Genomic DNA, 21,641 nt, shown 5'->3' on the forward strand with positions numbered 1-21,641 from the left:
TTATAGAGCTCAAAAACAAACAAAATTAACTGTATTTTGTTTAAGTATGCATACACAAACACACACAGAAACAAAGAATAAAACTATATTTTAAAAAAAGGAAGGGGATGAATGATAAGGGAAGATTAAGGATGAGGAGGAACACGTGGGTTGATAATGTGACTCTTGAGTTGGGTAGTCAGTTCATTATAATATGTTTTATAACTTCTACATCAATTGTAAATAGTATTTGGTATGTGTCAAATAACATAATAAACATGAAAAAATATAGATTTTTTTAAAAGTAGTGTCACCAAATTGTATATACAGAATGATTGTGGTTATATGAGCATTAAGACGACAGAAAGGAAACACATTAAAGTGTTTCCACTTTTCTGGGTTTTTAATATTTTTTCAATGGATTGTGTGACTTTTATCATAGAAAAAATATTAACCTTGATTTTATATTAAGTAATTTCATTGTGCCAGAATTTCAGTGCTTGGAAATAATAGAATTCTGTGATATTATAGTTGAAAGAAGAAAATTGAAGTCTGAAAGAAAAATCAATTGAAATTTTATAATATAGGATTATTGCTGTTTTTCCAAATATACTGTTTTGCTTTTGTCCTTCTTTCCTTTTTGAGCTCTGTAAGGAGGACTGTGGATGATTTGACAGCGTGTGCCGTAAACTACTGACAAGTACAGTCTCATAACAAGGAAAACAAGAACTATAATGAGTTTCAAGGCTACACATTTTTTATTCATTGATTCTAGGATCAATTATTCCCCACTACATATGATGAAAATTCTTCTTTTGTGAAGGATTCATAGTATGCAAAAACACAGTAATAAATGCATGTAACAATTTGGTGGTAGGAAGAGTTTCTAGAGTATGGTAAGGATTTAGTTTTAGTTTTGTGGGCATCTGAGGATAGTTTACTGCTCCTTATGTTGTCAGAGATCCCTAGGAGTCTGTTGGCTGAGATTTTGCTGTCATCATCCTAAGTTTTTCAGGGCTTTTTTCCTAAGTGGATGAAAACTTTTCTTTTTTAGCAGGTTCATGCCATCCGAACAAGCAGCATTCAGGAGTAGCCAAAACACAGAAGGAGGGAGAAGATGGTTCCTCATACAGCAGACGGTACAACCCAAGTACGGTTACGGCTGAACTTCAGCGGCTAGCTGAGAAGCAGGCAGCAAGGCAGTATTCTCCATCCACTCACGTCAGTCTCCTCACCCAGCAGGTATGGATAGTTTGGGGTGTCAGAGAGTTCTTTGGATCACTGGATAGGGTTAACTACAGGGTACTCTGTCCTTCCCTGTCTTTACTAATGCCCATATGCTGTTGCTTGTTGAATGAATATTAGTTGGTTTCAAGCTAAAGAATAAAAGCATTCCTTCAGCTTTAAAGAAAGGGTTTCTGTCACAGGTATTGCAAACTTAAGTGTGCTGCTAGCTATGATGTACTTACTTCATGGATAAATAGACTTGAATGTTCAGCTGTAAATGCACTTTTAAAGGATCTTTAAAAATAACTTATTTCTCTGGTAAAATTTTCCAGTGAGTTCTAGCCTTATAAATCTTTTTACCAGAATGCCATAACATTACCTTTTACTTTTTTTTTTTTTTTTTTTTTTTAACTTTACTGCCTTTCATCTCATGATGTCAGGATCTTTTCTGGGCACTGATTAATGAATTTCAATACACCCTCATCCAACACATATCATCCTCACATTTTACAGATGGGGGAAACTGGGGCTGAAATGAGTGATGTAGTCAAGGTCATCCGGCAAGCTTGATGGATACCAGGATTTTGACTTTGTTGTATATATACTGACAAGCTTACAACACAGTGAAGTTAGATGAAAGCTTTTAAGAACTTTGGGATTCTTTTTGCCCTTCTTGATGATTATCCCCATGGTATTTAACTGGAAATAGGAGCCATGTTTTTTTCCCTTTCCTTAATGCAAGCAGCATCAAAGTCCTCCAAAGGAATTATTCTGATTTAACTCCACAGTTATATTTTGCTATATCTTTGTGGTGTCGTGTCCCTTAACTGGTGGCAACTCTCTAGTGATAATTGAGTCTAGGAAAAAGTGAAGCTGTAGATTACTTCAAGTGCATGTTAAAAGTAGGCAACATACTGCTCCCTGGTGGTGCCCTACTTTTCTGTGTAAAATTCTGGACCACAATTCAAAGTAAGCCTTAGCTTTACTTCAGCCTCATCCCAGAGTGTGAGGTTGTAATTAATTTTCTTTTTCAAATCCCTGATAGTTTGAAGGGAGTAGATAAGGAAGCCTAATGTGAATTAGGAAGTGAAGAATCTTATACGGCAGTGTTGAGACTTGAAGGGAGTTAATAGTTAGATTTTAGTGACAGAATGATGGGAAAAGGAAATGGAATATCATGGCCATGGTAGAATGGGAAGGAATTGTGGAATGGGAAGTGGCTATCAGGAAGGTAGAGGGCCAGTGATCTGCTACACTTTTTTCAGTGGGTCACTGACTAGAGTGTATGTTCCAATTTTTAACGAGCAGCTAGAAGCACCAAGACATTAAGAAATTTTCTTTGCAATTATAGTAAAAAACATAGCCCATATTAGTGTTTACATATTTTCACCTCCTATCATTTGGTAGACAGCAAAGCTTGCCTAAATGAAAGGATCCTGATCCTTTGGGAATCCAAGGTGATTGTATCCTTATTGGAAAGTCATTCCCCTTCAGTCTGTCTCATCTAAGAAGAATTTCAGTGCCAGTGAATTAAAATTCCATCAGACTTCTCTTCATAGAGATCTGAACTCGACATTAGATGTCAGTCTTAACTTTTAGAGCCTTGGTAATAAATAGGGTGGTTAATCCTTGGTGCAATACTGAGGGAGGGACTGTAGTATGTAATAAGCAGGGTGCAGTAGTGGGAAAAGGGCTGGATTAGCCATATAAAGACCTGCTTTCTTCTACCACTTACTAGCTGTGTGATCTTGGGCAATTCACTCAACTTCCGTTAACCTCAGGGTCTCTATTTGTTGATGAGGAAAATACAACGGGGTCATGAGGATAGTATGCAGAAACCTTTCTGTAAAGTCTGAATGCCATATATTGATACTTGGAAAAGATTGCTATTTCAACCGTAAAAGGCTTTTAATAATAAATGGTTTCTAATTTGATTTGAAATCAGTTTTTGGATAAAATATTGTGTTACCAAAATGAATGTTGTTATTGAAAAGCTCAAGTATGTGTTATTTGTGTTATTTCCCCTTGGAGAAAGTAGTTCCTTAATTTGGATTTTGGGAAATTCTTCTATTGTTCTTTTTCTGGTAAATAGTAACACGTTATAATGGCTTAATAAGGGCCCTGGGACATCTGTTTACTGGCCATTTCCTTTTACTCATAGCTGTGTTTGAAAGAAAGTGCCTTGGTTCCTTACTCACTGAGGCAAGTGATAAGGTGTCTGTAGTCCTGGTGAGAGGTAGGCATCCAGACAGAACGTGCTGAAAGCTCTGCTCTCCTCTCTGGACTTGGAGTGTGAAACCTTCAAGTCAGCTCCACCAGAAATAACTCTGTGTCCAGTAGTCACTTGAAATGTTTTTTATTTCCTCTTACCTGTGATTATTTCCTTATTTTCAATTCCTATTTTGCGTTTTCTTTTTTTTCACATATCCAATAGAGTTAATGAAGATTTTCTTTCCCCCTTCCCTTTTCTTGATAGGATATATTTATTCATTCTGTTGTTTTATTGTTTGTTAATTGGTTATCTTCTTGTTTTATCTTTGCTAACTTCCTTCCTTCTGTTTTCCCTAGCTTTATTTTGTTATTTCCTCCCAATTTCTTGAGTTGGGTACCTCATTTATTTTCACTCATGTCTTGTTTTTTATTATATTTAAAGCTATGGATTTTCCTCTGAGTATTGCTTTCATTATATGCCATAAACCCTGATATATCTTTACATTGCTTTTCTGGGCAAGGCATTAAGAGACCTTCCACTAAGTAAGGTATGCTGATTTTAAGTTATTTGTGCTATTTTGGAAGATGAGTATAAAAACCCTGAAATTTGGGACTTCCCTGGTGACCCAGCAGTTGGGACTCTGTGCTTCCACCACAGGGGGCGTGGGTTTGATCCCTGGTCGCGGGGAACTAAGATCCCGCATGCCACACAGCGTGGCCAAAAAAAAATGAAATTTGAGGGAATTTCTGAAAAATCACTTTATTTTGTCTATGATTTCAACTACTTGCTCATGAAAGCTTTTAGTGGCATTCTCCGTAGAACTTTTTATTCAAATATATTCTTTGAGTTTGTTCATTCAAAAACATTTTATTACGCTCTTGAGAGTGTTCCAGGCCTTGGTACTAAGCCACGGGGATGATATAAGACATAGAACTCTGGGGCTTCCCTGATGGCACAGTGGTTGAGAGTCTGCCTGCCAGTGCAGGGGACACGGGTTCGAGCCCTGGTCTGGGAAGATCCCACATGCCGCGGAGCAACTGGGCCCATGAGCCACAATTACTGAGCCTGCGCGTCTGGAGCCTGTGCTCCGCAACAAGAGAGGCCACGACAGTGAGAGGCCCGCGTACCGCGGTGAAGAGTGGCCCCCGCTTGCCACAACTAGAAAAAGCCATCACACAGAAACGAAGACCCAACACAGACATAAATAAATAAATTAATTAAAAAAAAAAAAAAAGACATAGACCTCAGCGTGAAATAACTCACAATCTGGTAAGGGTGACAGCCACATAAACATATGATAGTACTAGCATGGAATCCGCAGAGATGTTTCTAGGGAATAACAAAACCACCAAAGGGTATCTAACCCAGCCTGTGGGTGGGAGTGGGAAGGCCGAAGCAGCCTTCTTGAAAGAGATTACACCTACACTGAATCTTAAGGGTAGGCTGGTGGGTGGCAGAAGAAGGGTAGGGCAGGCTCCAAAATAAGCTAGCATGTGTGTATCTGGGGAAACAGAAAGCTGGTGGTTAGTGGTGTTGGAGGACAGGGAGCAGCTGGGATGGAAGCTGGAGGAGAAGACAAGGGCTGATTCAAGGAGAGCTTTGAATGCCCTGTGAAGGAACTCTGCTCTTTATCTCATAGATGACCTGGAGCCACAGAGACAAATGGGCCTTGCCTTTTAGCTGCATCACTTAGGTAGCTGGGAGGAGGATGGATTGCAGGATGAAGCAATGCCATCCCCTTTTCCTCCCTGCTCACTGTTGAAGATGCTGAGGAACAGTGAATTAGCCAGAAGAAAAGAAGCAAAGTACTCTGACAACCCCAAAATTTGATAATAAAGCTTGAAGTTCCCTGAATTTCCATTAGAGGCTAGATTCTTATGAATTTGTATGGCTAAAAACAGAACCTCATTTATCTTGCAATTACTTTTACTCTTTCTGCTATGATTTAACTTTACTTATAGACTAGAACATATGAGAATATTGAAATTTCCCTGCCACACGAAGTGGCCACCGTGGCCACTTTGGGAGTATTTGCATATGCTGGAAACACAGAGACGCGTGTTCTTAACATATGATTATTCAACAAATACCTAACAAATCTGAGCAGAGAGCAGGTCAAATTTAGTTCTTTCCCTTGGCACGTGAGAAGCTGGTTATCTCTGGGGACTGGAATCCTTTGGAAATCATACATCCCTGAAAGCAGGGTTTTCTAGAAGCGTAGTTCTCTTGTGGGGGAGAGTGCTATGGTAGCTGAGGTGGGCTGGCGTAGAGCTTGAGCGTGAGGTCTCACTATGTCTGCCTCATCCAGTGCCGGGGAGAGGTGTGCTTTACGACTGTAGCCCTCTGCACGCACAGAAGTAGCCCTTTGTGGTCACTGCTGTCAGCGAACAGGAGAAAGTGGCGAAGTAACCCAGCTCTGCGGTGAGGAGAGGGAGAGGAGAGGGAGCCCTGGCCTGTCTGTGCGGGCCAGTGTGAGATTGCAGGACCCAGCTATCATTAGGAGCAGCGCCAGCTCTTCCAGCCTGGGAGTTTAATCAAAGGAATAACAGCAGACCACCCAGGCGAGGGCTCCGATGCTTGCGCATGTGCTGTGTCAGGCTCTGTTCCCAGGCCAGCCGGTGCCCGGGATGTGGCCAGGCCTCCTGGAAATGTGCTGACAGATACATAGGAGGGAGGAGATGCTTTTTGCTTCTCACATTTTTCATTTAGAGGGCGAGTAGGAGAGAAAACCGTTCAATTTCTTTCCACTTTTGCTCCTTACCCTGATACTTTTCTGCCTAGTCCTAGAGGAGGGCATATGTTGAGGTAGAGAATGTTTGCTTACACTGCTTACTCATTCACTCGCACTCATTCCTATACAAAGGAATTCTTGTATCATTTCTTCTGCTTCAGCGGTTACCATTGTGATCATGCTCATTTCATCAGGGTCCACAGTGGACCTGAGTCAATCTCAGTTTCAGAAATATCAATTTGAAGTTGAAACTGGCAGAGAGGAAGCTAAGTTTTCTGAAATGGTCACAGTTCTCTAGGATTGGAGCCAGTGGCCCCCAGTTTATCACAAGTTTGGGCATTTGGCACTGGAAACTGTCTTCCTGCCTCCTCAGTGTATCTGGACACATTTGAACTACTGTACATTTGTGTTCTGATTTCGTAGATTTTTCCCCGAGTCTAGCTTCTTAGGTTCTGTATTTTTCTGGGTAGAAAAATTGTACTTCTTTGTATTATATACATTACTTTTTCTCATGTCTAGAAACAGAAAAGGGTAAATAGAAAAAGCAGAAGCTCTTGAGTCATCGAGTCCTTGGACAAGTTATTTAACTTCCCTGTGCCTTGATTTTCTTCTCTGTCAAGTGGGGTAACTTTAGCATCAAGATGAATTCTCCTGCATCTCTGTGCCTCCCTGCTCTAGGTTCTAGCTCCAATTGATCCTATCTAATTCTCTAGCTCTTCTATGTCTTTTGAGGCTTTAAATCCCCAGTTTTCCTTAGGTCCTTGGCCTACTTATGGTCTCTTATTCTAAAATAACCTTTCTTTTCTTTTACTGTATCGACCAACTCTCTCTCAAAGTCACTGATGACCTTGGAATTGCCAACTTCAGTCACCTATTTTTAATCCTTACTCTCTTTTTTAGCACATGACACTATTATTGACTGCCTCCTACGTGAAAACTTCCCTTAGCTTCTCCAGCCTTCAGTAAGTCCTCTGAGAACTCATCCTCTACTTACCCCCTGAAAAACTAGATACCAGTTTCAACATTTTTAAAAAGCCACTGGTATAAAGACCTGAAATATAGAAACTGACAACAGCAGAGTCTCTCTGATTAAAGAAGGGGGTTGATGCCTGGGCATCTGCTTCTCGCTGCTCTTCATAGGTATCTTCCAACATGCCTCTGAATTCCAGAGCTCAACCGAACTTCTTTCCTCTCTATAGTCTCCCCTTGGGTAAACTTTCTCTTCCCATAGCTTCATCTAGTGCTGTTCTGCAGATTTCTCCCAAATATGCATCTTTAGTTTGAACCTGTTTGCTGAGTGTCATGTCCAAATTTCCAACTGCCTGCTAGACATTTATCTGACTGTATTACAAGGATCCAAAATATTCAACATATTTTAAACATGCTTTGAAAATATTCAAAAAATATTCAGCGTATCTAAAACCTATTTGTTCTTCTTCCCTATTCCCCTTTGTATTAGTGACACTGCAGTTCTCTTAGGGAGTTAGGTATGGAGCCTTTGATTTCTCATCATCTCTCTTTGCTTCTTCATTCTCTCTACGTCCAGGCAGTTGCCCGTTCTTATTGATTCTGACTCTATAATGTCTCTGATATATATCTTCTTTGTTTCACTTTCACATCTACTGTCCTGCTTAAGGACTTAATTATCTCTTGACTGGACATCTACAGTTACCTCCTAAGTAGTCTCCAGGCCATTCTCCTCTCTTCACCCTAGTCTTTGCTCTAAAGGAATCTTTCTAACTTGCAAGTCTGATAATGATACTCCTCTGCTCAGGAATCTCGAAGGGGCTTCCTGTTATCTTCAAGGTGAAGCCCCAGCTATTGAATATTATTCAAAGCCGTTGTGTGGAATCTGGCTCCAGGCTATTTCTCCAGCCTCTCTCCTTCCCATCACATATGTTTTTGTGCAGCTCACCCAGAATTTCTCTTAGTCTCCATGCTTAGTCTGAGCTATCTTCTCATGGGAAATGTTCCCCAGTCACCATATCTAACTGTTGGCATTTGTCCAGGCTCAACAAAGGTGCCACTTCACTGTGTCTGTCCAGATAGCTGTCTCCTTTAATGGACAGTGAGCTCTTCGGAGGCAGTATCCTTTGCTGCCTCAGAACCTGACTCACAGGTAGTACTCAGTAAATGTGCTGATTCTACGGGACTGTAAGGTACTTGATTAAAGATGGGGAGGTGAGGGGCTTCCCTGGTGGCGCAGTGGTTGAGAGCCGCCTGCCGATGCAGGGGACACGGGTTCGTGCCCCAGTCTGGGAAGATCCCACATGCCGTGGAGCGGCTGGGCCCGTGAGCCATGGCCACCGAGCCTGTGCGTCCGGAGCCTGTGCTCCACAATGGGAGAGGCCACAGCAGTGAGAGGCCCACGTACCGCTAAAAAAAAAAAAATGATGGGGAGGTGACCATGTCCATTTTTTCACCAGTTTTTTTCCAGCGTGGTATATAGTGTGTATTCAACACACATTTTTTAAAATAAATAAGTGAAAGAAGAACCCCCTGCTGCCCTAGCCAGAAGTCATCTTTCCATTGTCTATGTCCCTTTGGCCCTTCATTAGTCACTCTCTATAATAAATCTGTTATTGTTATTTTATGTCTCTTCTTTCCTGTTGAGTTATAAACTATGTGATGGCTGTACTTTCTAACCATCACCCAGCACAGCAACCTTGCCCTTGGTAGGCACTTATCACATGCTTGCTGAATTGAAAAGAATTTCTCTTCTGTGTTATGTTGGTTTTATGTTCTTTTTAAAAACTATTCCTCTTCCATTTTTTTTGCTGACAATGCTGCACCTGCCCTTCATAATAAAGCAGTGGACATTAGTTGAATGTCTGCTTTGTACTGGGCACTGCGCTAAATACTTTATATGCATGATCTCTTTAACCTTATGAAGTAGATACTTAATTTTTTTTACAGGTGAAGAAAATAGCTGAAAGGATAAGTGACTCTGCTAAGGTCACATAAATGGCAAGTAACCGCACCAGGACTCAAACCCAAGTCTCTTTGACTTCACACTCTTTCCATCAGTGTTTTTCTGTTTCTTCCTGTTTGAACAGGACTCTCACCTCTCATCACACTACAGTGATGGAGCTTAACACTGCTGTAGAGTCGTAGCCAAGCCAGCAGATTATTTTGTAGTGAAGTCAACTTCAACACTGTGCAGCCTTCTTAATCCTCAGGGTTGCAGTGGAATGGATCTATTTATCGTGGTGGTGGCAGCCCCTATCGACTCAAAAACTGAATGTATAAATTGGAAGCGCTCGAAAGGGATGTGGCCATCTTGTAAGGTTTTCCAAGAATATCTTTGGCAATTCTTGATCTGGCACTCTTTGTAGATTTTGGAACACCAAATGTCTATATGTGTATGTATATTATGTAAATGACAACGTTCAAGAGAGCGGGAAGGTACAACAAGAGAACTTACTGCTAGTGTAGCAGAACTACAGACATTCCTTGCTTTTCCTAACCCCTTTAAAAATGTGATTAATGTTATAACTCTTATCTCCCGGTGATTGGAGTGTAAATTTCTTGAGGTTCATTTTATCAGTATCCAAGAATTTATAAAGGAGTTGAAGCTGCCTTAAAACATGTTGGTTGTTGTGACTGTTGATTTAATACCTGCTCAGGAAGTGCCCTTGGATAAATGGTTAAAAAGTAGCTGTTTAAGGATGATTCTTTTCATGTTCTTGATTGAATATATTCTCTAATATTTATCCAGTGATGAAAATCGTGTAATAAGTACAGATCTGGCACTTTGGGTTTTCATTTTCTTTTTTCTTGAGTGAAACAGGTCTTGGTCCACTGGTGTTTTTTATTCAAGGATTGCCTTTTGTTCCAGCAACACATGGTGAAAACAAGTCAGGCAGGACTAGCCACTGCATTTCCCTATTCCAAATCATTCAGGGCCCTGTGGTCAGGGGAATGAAAGTTCCACAACAGGCTCAGTTGATCCCATCATATTCTGATGAGCCTTCGTATATGAATGACACAGAGAACGTTGTTCTCAGGATGATATTGGTGTAGTTCTGAGTACAGTATGAATACAGATTTAGAAAAATTTATCTCCACATCAGTGATATGAAGTTATTTTTAACCTTTTTTGGAGTCAGAGATCCCTTCGAGAATTGAATGGAGGCTATAATTCTTCTCCTGAAAAAAATATGCACCCACACTTAGAGATGTGCATTAATTTCAGAGGGTTCATAGACACTCCCTCCCGCTCCAACTTGACTCCCTCTTGATGCCCTATGGGCCCATGGTCTCCAAGTTAAGAACTTCTGAAAACTTTTAGGTAGCATATGGTTGTTAATATCAGTAATTTCGCCAAAAATGATCGCTCCAAATTTGTGATTATGTTTGCTTAACACCTTCTTTGTATATTTCAGTGATACCCCCTTCTAGGCCATAATCTCCATGAAGGCAAGGATTTTTGTAATTTAAAAAAATTGTTTTCAATTCTCAAAAGAATGCCACAGAGTGTCTGATAAATACTTGTTGGATTAATGAAATAATCTTGTGAAACCCCATCTCTAGACCTCATCAGACAAGATTTATTTAAGATTTTATGGACCATGCTATAATGAGGAGAGTGAGCTATGCCAAGATTGTTAGCTGCACTGGGAACGCTATGCCACTGATTTGCTCACGTGTTAAGCGGTTACCAAGTCTTTAATGTTGAATTTCCATCTCCATTTTGATAAATAAGATACATGAAATTTGCAAACTGCCTTAGTGAACCTGAGGTTCCTTAAGCGAATCTCAAAAAGGGTGTTAGCCCTTTGCAGTTTCAGTGCCAAGAAGAAACAGATATAGTATATTCATTGTGTAGACAAGGAACAAAATCTGTACGTCTAAGCTATTATTTCACTCATTTGAGAACTTTGCCCCAAACTTCAAGACCAGGCAGAAATCATCTCTAAAATTATGCAGGGCGATATAGCAAGAACAACACTTATCCCTCAGTCTAGTCACTGATTATTTCATTTCCCCTTATTCCAAAGCAGTCCTTCCCTTGTGGTATTTGTAAAAAGAGGTAATTTGGAACCTTTAATTTCCTTGCTAACCTTCCAGTGACATGAATCACTTCTCTACTCACTGGTGAAACTAGCTACTAGCTGGAGATTGAGGTGTGTGTGTGTGTGTGTGTGTGTGTGTGTGTGTGTGTGTGTGTCTTTGGGACTAGATGAGACCCACTTCATTTATATAAATGCTTTTGTGCCTACTGGGTAAACTCTAGGGGTACAATGGAATAAGATACAGTCCCTGTCCTAAAGGAGTATGTAATTTGTGGGGCAAGGTAGGCGAGTAAACCTGTAATTATAATACAGTGCAAAACATGGCATGAAGCTTTTCAACTCTACCGTTATGTTCTTTTTTTTTTCTTTCTTTCTTTTTTGCGGTATGCAGGCCTCTCACTGTTGTGGCCTCTCCCATTGCGGAGCACAGGCTCCAGATGCGCAGGCTCAGCGGCCATGGCTCACGGGCGCAGCCGCGCCGTGGCATGTGGGATCTTCCCGGACCAGGGCACGAACCCATGTCCCCTGCATCAGCAGGCGGACTCTCAACCACTGTGTCGCCAGGGAAGCCCTACCACTATGTTCTTGAAGCAGTGTAATGGCAAGGATCCTTTACAGCTGAGGGAGCTCTTTTGTGAAAAATAAATCTAACATTAGGAAGTGAAGCACAAGGTGGTAGCAACAAGATTTCAGGATACCGCTGTGCTGAAGTGGTGTGAAAGACCTTCCTAGGGCTAATGATGAAACACCAGTTAAGCCTCTCATTTTTCAATTTCCAGGTTGGGAATAATTCCTGCCCCTCCTGGCATAGCTGTAACTATATGTGCTGCTTGTGTTTTCCCAAGCAGCAATGATACACCTTGGTACTGTGTTAAGAAAGGTAAAAGTCATGTGAAAATCCATAAGCCCCAGTCAAAGAAGGGTTTTTGCCACTACATTTGTAGACATATCGTATCTGTAGAAATGCAGAATCCTGGGTTCTGCTGTGAGTGGAGAGTATCTTGTCCTTGAGGGACTGAAAGCACACGCATACACAGAGGTAGATGCTGGTTAATGTTGCTCTGGGGAGGACTCGGTATCACAGTGGATACCGGCATCTTATTTTTTCCATTAACCCGTGTTGTCTTTTCAGATATATACTAAAACCTCGCCATCCTTAAATGTCAGTTTGTTTGGTTTTGTTGTTCCATGGTGGATCTAGAAGTTACTGCACATGTGGTCGTTAAACACTGATTGAGAGAGAACGGTGGCCGGAATCCAGATTCTATAGCCACTAACTTGAGGGTCAGGAGAAGATGCCCAAAGAGGATCCTCCAGGACCAAGCTTCTCTTAATTACTATAAGATTTTTGGCTCCAAACTCCTGAGTGGAATTCCTAGCTTTGATGATGTGGGCTAGGTGATCCAATGTCTTCTTCTGCTGCCAGGCCTCAAGCCTAGACTGCAGCCATCAAGTCAGCCTCCTGGGCACTTCCCCCCCACCCCAGGCCCACCCACCAGTCTTGATCCTCAAACCATTTTACTGTTGAAGAGAGGCATGGAAAGATAAATCTAAGGAAAGGTGCATTTTCCCATGAGGCCCTAGAATAAAGCTGTCCTCAGATGCCCACTCTTTGGCCTTCCGTTCTTAAATGGCAGACAGTGCCACCTTGCCTTGCCAGGTGCTTGGGAAGATGTAATACAAAAGAGGGCTGATCCAGAAAGAAAACATGAAGAATGAACACATGAACTTGAGAGCTTTTATTATCATACTCCAAACGCAGTTCTCCAGTTCGAAGGCCCAGCACTCTTCTTCAGCCTCGGGGGAAATGAGGAGAGACCATCAAGAGTGTGTCCTGCGTCCCAGCCTTATTATCTCTTACCTGACTGTGGTGACTCTCAACTAGATGTCTCTGCTTCCACCACAATGCTGCCATAACACTACATAGCTTACTGCCGTCTACTAGATGGAGAGCAGAATGAGTGGCAAGGTCTGTTCCCGTCTTCCATTACTCTAAATGTTAGCCAAATTAGAGTGCTTTCTGTTTCTCGGACATTCTTCCTGCTTATCTGGCTCTGCATTTTTACTCCACCTTTTCTTTTCCCCTAGGAACCACTACCATTCCACCAGCCCCATACCAGGCCTACTACCTATCCTTTTAGGCCCGGTTCAATTGCCTTCTTTGAATTTCCTTAACACTTTTTTTTTCCTTTTTTTTTTTGCGGTACGCGGGCCCCTCACTGCTGTGGCCTCTCCCGCTGCGGAGCACAGGCTCCGGACGCGCAGGCTCAGCGGCCATGGCTCACGGGCCCAGCCGCTCCGCGGCATGTGGGATCTTCCCGGACCGGGGCACGAACCCGTGTCCCCTGCAGCGGCAGGCGGACTCTCAACCACTGCGCCACCAGGGAAGCCCTCCTTAACACTTTTATTATGGCAATTATCATATTCTGGAGGCCTTTAATATTGCTATTTGTCTAGGTGTCTGTCTCACTAGATTACCAATTCCTTCATGGCTTAGGGGCAAAGGCCACATTTTAGTACCCATTCTCTTAGGACTTTACCCAAGGCTTTGCCCATGATCAGCAATACAGTAAATATTTATTGAATTATCTTTGAGTTCTGGACTTCATTCGAGCATTCAGGACCGTAGCATTTCTAGAGCATGCGCCAGTAGAGCAATAGTGATTTAGTTAGGCCTGACCCTGGATCCTCTTTGGACACCAAAAGGTTATGTATCTGGGTGGGTGGTGGGTATATTCTGGGAAGCCATCAGGGCAATACTATCATATTTTAATTATAGCACTGGCAGCGGCGCTACTTTTAGCAAACAGCAGTAAAAAGCAGTAACACTTGGGCGGGCCAGCCACCGGAAATTGGCCTCCCCCTCTGTGTTTCTTCTACCCCCTCTTTCAATCCATCACCTGTATTTATTCCTGCTGTAATTTAAACACCTGTCTAGATGGAATGCGTGCAATGTGTCCCTACCCCACACATTCAGATATTTGCTCACCTGCCTTATTCGGAAGGTTGGCTCTAAAATAAACAGAGTTTTGGTACTAAAAGAAAAAAATGCACTGAGGTCACTGTGGCAGTGGACATGAGGAAGGGAATGGGAGTGGCACCTCTGGAGAAGCCGCTCCAGGAGAGAGGGAGCAGAAGAGAAAGAGGAGGAGGAGAGCAAGGGGTGAAACATCTCCCAGCAGCCCCTAAGGCTTAGGCCGTGATACAAGCTGGTGGCTAGATTTTCCCACAGACCCTCATTCATTTAGCTAAACAACTAGAGAAAGGCAGGGGTGGAAGAATATTTAACAAGCTGGTTGTTAGGAGGCTTCAATGTCTTGGTTTATTATTTTTTTAATAGATCTTTATTGGACTATACTTCACAATACTGTTAGTTTCTGTCGCACAACAAAGCGAATGGGCCATATGCACACACATGTCCCCACACACATCCCCTCCCTGTTGAGCCTCCCTCCCACCCTCCCTATCCCACCCCTCTAGGTGGTCACAAAGCACCGAGCCGACCTCCCTGTGCTATGCTGCTGCTTCCCACCAGCCAGCTATTTTACATTAGGTAGTGTATGTATGTCCGTGCTACTCTCCCTTCGCCCCAGCTTCGCCCTCCCACCCCGTGTCCTCAAGTCCATTTTTTATGTCTGTCTCTTTATTCCTGCCTTGCAACTAGGTTCATCAGTACCATTTTTTTTTATTCCATATATACATGTTAGCAGTGGCCATTATCAAAAAATCTAGAAACAGTAAATGCTGGAGAGGGTGTGGTGAAAAGGGAACCCTCCTGCACTGTTGGTGGGAATGTAAATTGATACAGCCACTATGGAGAACAGTATGGAGGTTCCTTAAAAAAACTACAAATAGAATTACCATATGACCCAGCAATCCCACTACTGGGCATATACCCTGAGAAAACCATAATTCAAAAAGAGACGTGTACCACAGTGTTCATTGCAGCACTGTTTACAATAGCCAGGACATGGAAGCAACCCAAGTGTCCATCGACAGATGAATGGATAAAGATGTGGCACGTATACACAATGGAATATTACTCAGCCATAAAGAGAAATGAAATTGAGTTATTTGTCGTGAGGTGGATGGACCTAGAGTCTGTCATACAGAGAGTGAAGTAAGTCAGAAAGAGAATGTCTTGATTTATTTTTAATGACCACTATTTCTCATGGCAGCATAATGAGTAGACTTGAAATTTTAGAAGCTTGTTCTAAACTGTTTTATCCACTTTTGCATCCTTGGCATATTTAACAATTATTCATATTAATGTTTGAACATCCAAACAGCAATGAGAAATAGTAAAACCTCAAAGTTCTTGATAGAATTATTATCTCTACTCCTTCCCGTTGGTTGTTTTAATATCTTGTTCCTCACTCTGTTCGGGCATTTCTGCTAGTTTTTGGAAGATCCCCTGAGCTTTATGGAGGAGAAGCATTGAGAGGTTTTTCTTTCCTGTTCTTTCCTTTCCTTTCCTACCATCCCCTGTAGCAAGTGCTTCTCATACTTTAAGATGCATATGAATTACCTGTGGCTCTTGTCAAATGCAGATTTCTGTTCACTGGGGCTGAGGCTGGCTTGAGTCTGCATTTTTAACAAGCTCCCAGGTAAGTGCAGGTGCTGCTGGTCCACAGACAGAATAGTAAGTTGAGGTTCAAAGGTATGAGGCAGTGGGAGTAACACAGTGGTTAAAACTACAAGATTGGGAGGTTTTGTATCAGGCAGGCCAGGAATTGAAACTAGGGGCTGACACAGTTATTTGTTCTTGAGCAAGGTTTTTACCTCTTAAACTCAGTTTCCCCATCTATAAATGAGGGCAGTAATTGTACCTGTCTTGAAGATTGAGTTAATTGCTTAGAACAATGCCTAGCAAAAACAAAGTGTTCATTAAATTTAGCCATCATTAGTGCTAATATGACTTTGTTGTTATTATTACTGTTATTGTAGTGGAACCTGAGAGATTTCATATTTGCTAAAAAATTAATTATGGCAGAACATTTTAGAGGTCCAAACATAGACTTATAAAATTCTTATAGGCGACATAAAGATGTTGATATCCATTATCAGTAAGGCATGTTCTTCAACTCAATAATTAAAATGAGTTTTAGTTAAGTATCCCATCTTCCAGACCCCTTTGTGACCAAGGCATAAATTCACGAGTTGCCCAGCCTAGATTTAGTAGCATAGTCTCTGATTATTAGCCCAGAGAAGCCAACTGGCCCAGTGGCGACACCCTCTACCTTAATAGCCTAATACTCCTAACTAAAACGATGAGCCTCTGTTTTGGCACTGGCGCTGTGTCTTTATGTGCTGTGAGCCTGTCTTTTTAAAAAAATTCTTCAGCGGTGAAATGGTAACCATTGTTGCAAATCAGGTATAAATAAATGCCATTTTCCATTTTCTCTTCATCTGTTCAAAGCTGGTTTTATTATGTTATCTGGAGAAATGTAGGTGGACAGAGAAGCAGAGGCAGCCTGGTGACAGGAATAGTCATCATCCTTCTGTCCTGTTAAGGAAGAAACCTCCAGGTGTGAACTCTTAACTGGCTTGTAGAGTGTCTTAAGATCTGTCCAATGCTGGGAGATTAGCCCTGCCCTTTGGTCTTTCCTAGTAAAGACAAGGTGCTGCTAGGGCCAGAATTGATGCTCTGGTCCATTTTAGTTCAGTGACTTCCTATCCTAGAAAAAACTGAGAAGCTGAAAGGAAGGACCAGAGGCATTCTTAATTCATTTAATCTAGAGATAATTTGCTTAGACTGAACTTTAGCCAGGCAGAAATCTGTACCCATAAGATTCAATCAGATCTGGTTGAGGCTCTAGAGCTGTGCTGTCTTTTAAGGTGGCCACTACCTTCATGTGGCTTTTTAAATTTAAGTTAAATAAAGTCTAAAACCCAGTTCCTCAGTCACAGTCACATTGCAAGTGCATAATAGTCACCTGTGGCTAGTGGCTACTGTATTGGACAGTGCAGATTATAGAACATTTCCATCACAATTGTTAATGGATGATGGATTCCATCCATTTCTATTGGGTAGTGCTGCTCTAGAACAAGGATTGAAAGTACTTGTCTCCCATGTCAGTTCTGATTGTTTAGTGACAGCTGCCTGGAGGACTGTGTAAAAAAGACTCTGAGGCCATATCTAAGTGAGCCCCAAATTGTCTGATTATTCATTAGCAATGTATGTCCTAGGAAGACAGAGCTGGGTGGAATGGAGGTAGGTAGTTCTGGGCTAGGCACTGAGTGTCTTCTAGACAAAACCACAGAAGTAAGAGTAGAATATTTTAGAGGGTCTGGTTTTTATTATTTAATAGAGATAGGTTACTTTTCTTCTTAATTTAATTTTTATTTTTGGCCGCGCTGGGTCTTTGTTGCTGCATTCGGGCTTTTCTCTCCTGGCAAGACATGGGCTCTAGGTGCACTGGCTTAAGTAGTTGTGGCACGCGGGCCCTAGAGGGCAGGCTCAGTGGTTGTGGTTCACAGGTTTAGTTGCTCCACAGCATGTGGGAGCTTCCTGGACCAGGGATAGAACCCACGTCCCCTGCATTGGCAGGCTAATTCTTAACCACTGTGCCACCAGAGAAGTCCTGGTTACTTTTTTTTTTTCTTTTAAGTTAAAACATTTTATTTTGCTCCTACTCTATGGGAGGCACTATGGTTTTTATATAATAAATGTTCCTATTGTGGCATCCCAGTTAGAAAATTCTGTACATAAGAGTACTGTTGATTTCAGCAAGTGAGTGCATATGTGAATCTCTGGATTAGTTATCTGCTGCTCAAAAAGTGCACTATGAAAGGTAGAAGATCTGTGTAAACATGCCTGGCATCTGGCAGCTGAACTTGGTAACATAAAGTCTAGCAAAACTTTATTATTCAAATGTATAATGTATTACTTAAAAGAACTACTTTTCATAATCCACTGAGATGCATTATCCAAGAGGATGATAAAGGTGATAGTAAGCTGCCATTTCCCAGGCATATGTCATGTGAGGGGTACTTAGTGCTGTGGCCGATAATAGTATATATGATCCCTGTATTTCCAGAGAGACTTAATTTATCCCCCCACACCCGCTATCCCCCTTTGTGTCCATACGATTCTTCTCTACATTTGTGTCTCTATTTCTGCCTTGCAAACTGGTTCATCCGTACCATTTTTCTAGATTCCACATATCTGCGTTAATATTCGATATTTGTTTTTCTCTTTCTGACTTACTTCACTCTGTATGACAGTCTCTAGGTCCATCCACGTATCTACAAATGACCCAGTTTTGTTCCTTTTTATGGCTGGGTAATATTCCATTGTATATATGTACCACATCTTCTTTATCCATTCGTCTGCTGATGGACATTTAGGTTGCTTCCATGACCTGGCTTTTGTAAATAGTGCTGCAATGAACATTGAGATGCATGTGTCTTTCTGAAGTATGGTTTTCTCAGGGTATATGCCCAGTCGTGGGATTGCTGGGTCATACGGTAATTCTATTTTTAGTTTTTTAAGAAACCTCCATACTGTTCTCCATAGTGGCTATATCAATTTACATTCCCACCAACAGTGCAGGAGGATTCCCTTTTCTCTACACCCTCTCCAGCATTTCTTGTTTGTAGATTTTCTGATGATGCCCATTCTAACTGGTGTGAGGTGATACCTCATTGTAGTTTTGATTTGCATTTCTCTAATAATTAGTTACATTGAGCAGCTTTTCATGTGCCTCTTGGCCATCTGTATGTCTTCCTTGGAGAAATGTCTATTAAGGTCTTCTGCCCATTTTTGATTGGGGTGTTTGTTTTTTTAATATTGAGATTTAGTAGCTTAGTCTCTGATTATTAGCCCAGAGAAGCCAACTGGCCCAGTGGCGACACCCTCTACCTTAATAGCCTAATACTCCTAACTAAAACGATGAGCCTCTGTTTTGGCACTGGCGCTGTGTCTTTATGTGCTGTGAGCCTGTCTTTTTAAAAAAATTCTCCAGCGGTGAAATGGTAACCATTGTTGCAAATCAGGTATAAATAAATGCAATTTTCCATTTTCTCTTCATCTGTTCAAAGCTGGTTTTATTATGTTTTATTATGTTATCTGGAGAAATGTAGTAGACAGAGAAGCAGAGACAGCCTGGTGATAGGAATATTTTCTCCCTTTCTGAGGGTTGTCTTTTCATCTTGTTTATAGTTTCCTTTGCTGTGCAAAAGCTTTTAAGTTTCATTAGGTCCCATTTCTTTATTTTTGTTTTTATTTTCATTACTCTAGGAGGTGGGTCAAAAAAGATCTTGCTGTGATTTATGTCAAAGAGTGCTTTTCCTGTGTTTTCCCCTAAGAGTTTCATAGTGTCCGGTCTTACATTTAGATCTTTAATCCATGTTGAGTTTATTTTTGTGTTTGGTGTTAGGGAGTGTCCTAATTTCATACTTTTACATGTAGCTGTCCAGTTTTCCCAGCACCACTTATTGAAGAGACTGTCTTTTCTCCATTGTATTTCCTTGCCTCCTTTGTCATAGTTTAGTTGACCATAGGTGCATGGGTTTATCTCTGGGCTTTCTATCTTGTTCCATTGATCTATATTTCTGTTTTTGTGCCAGTAGCATATTGTCTTGATTACTGTAGCTTTGTCGTATAGTCTGAAGTCAGGGAGTCTGCTTCCTCCATCTCTGTTTTTTTCCCTCAAGATTGCTTTGGCTCTTCGGGGTCTTTTCTGTCTCTGTACAAAATTTAAGATTTTTTGTTCTAGTTCTGTAAAAAAAATGCCATTGGTAATTTGATAGGGATTGCACTGAATCTGTAGATTGCTTTGGGTAGTATAGTCATTTTCACAATATTGCTTCTTCCAATCCAAGAACATGGTAGATCTCTCCATTTGTTTGTGTCATCTTTGATTTCTTTCATCGGTGTCTTATAGTTTTATGAGTACAGGTCTTTTACTTCATTAGGTAGGTTTATGCCTAGGTATTTTATTCTTTTTGTTGCAGTGGTGAATGGGATCATTTCCATAATTTCTCTTTCTGACCTTTTTGTTGTTAGTGTATAGGAATGCAAGAGATTTCTGTGCATTAATTTTGTATCGTACAACTTTACCAAATTCATTGATTAGCTCTAGTAGTTTTCTGGTGACATCTTAGGTTTCTCTATGTATAGTATCATGTCATCTGCAAACAGTGACAGTTTTACTTCTTCTTTTCCAATTTGTATTCCTTTTATTTCTCTTTCTTCTCTGATTCCCATGGCTAGGGCTTCCAAAACTATGTCGAATAAGAGTGGCGAGAGTGGCCATCCTTGTCTTGTTGCTGATCTTAGAGGAAATGCTTTCAGTTTTTCACCATTGAGAATGATGTCTGCTGTGGGTTTGTAGTATATGGCCTTTATTATGTTGAGGTAGGTTCCCTCTTTGCCCACTTTCTGGAGAGTTTTTATCATAAATGGGTGTTGAATTTTGTCAAAAGCTTTTTCTGCGTCTATTGAGATGATCATATGGTTTTTATTCTTCAGTTTGTTAATATGGTGTATCACACTGATTGATTTGCTTATATTGAAGAATCCTTGCATCCCTGGGATAAATCCCTCTTGATCTGGTGTATGATCCTTTTAATGTGTTGTTGGATTCTGTTTGCTGGTATTTTGTTGAGGATTTTTACATCTATATTCATCAGTGATATTAGTCTGCAATTTTCTTTTTTTGTAGTGTCTTTGTCTGGTTTTGGTATCTGGGTAATGGTAGCCTCGAAGAATGAGTTTGGGAGTGAGTTTCCTCTGCCATTCTTTGGAAGAGTTTGAGAAGGATGGGTGTTATCTCTTCTCTAAATGTTTGATTGAATTCACCTGTGGAGCCATCTGGTTCTGGACTTTTGTTTGTTGGAAGATTTTTAATCACAGTTTCAATTTCATTACTTGTGATTGTCCTGTTCATATTTTCTGTTTCTTCCTGGTTCAGTTTTGGAAGGTTATACCTTTCTAAGAATTTGTCCATTTCTTCCAGGTTGTCCATTTTATTAGCACAGAGTTGCTTGTAGTAGTCTCTTATGATGCTTTGTGTTTCTGCGGTGTCTGTTGTAACTTCTCCTTTTTCGTTTCTAATTTTGTTGATTTGAGTCCTCGCTCTCTTTTTCTTTTCTTTTTTTTTTTTTTAACATCTTTATTGGAGTATAATTTCCCTCTTTTCCTTGCTGAGTCTGGCTAAAGGTTTATCCATTTTGTTTATCATCTCAAAGAACCAGCTTTTAGTTTTATTGGTCTTTGCTATTGTTTTCTTTGTTTCTATGTCATTTACTTCTGCTCTGATCCTTATGATTTCTTTCCTTCTACTACCTTTGGGTTTTGTTTGTTCTTCTTTTTTTAGTTCCTTTAGGTGTAACATTAGATTGAGATTTTTCTTGTTCCTTAAGGTAGAATTGTATTGCTATAAACTTCCCTCTTAGAATTGCTTTTGCTGCATCCTATAGGTTTTGGATGGTCATGTTTTTGTTGTCATTTGTCTCTAGGTATTTTTTGATT

The 21,641-nt window shown here is 40.9% G+C and overlaps 1 protein-coding gene across 6 annotated transcripts in view; it reads left to right on the forward strand.

Annotated features, from left to right (window-relative positions):
• Positions 1–21,641, forward strand: part of TTLL5 (tubulin tyrosine ligase like 5) — a 317,335-nt gene that overhangs the window by 132,479 nt on the left and 163,215 nt on the right. For 4 of the 6 annotated variants that reach the window (XM_032622071.1, XM_032622067.1, XM_032622073.1 and 1 more), the window contains one exon: positions 1,034–1,221. In XM_032622071.1, the coding sequence (XP_032477962.1) occupies positions 1,034–1,221 (188 nt within the window). The remainder of the gene's footprint in view (positions 1–1,033; positions 1,222–21,641) is intronic. The other 2 variants (XM_032622068.1, XM_032622070.1) reach the window with 1 other exon arrangement.

The sequence above is a fragment of the Phocoena sinus genome, chromosome 2, assembly GCF_008692025.1.
Source record: "Phocoena sinus isolate mPhoSin1 chromosome 2, mPhoSin1.pri, whole genome shotgun sequence".
Lineage (NCBI taxonomy): Eukaryota > Metazoa > Chordata > Mammalia > Artiodactyla > Phocoenidae > Phocoena > Phocoena sinus.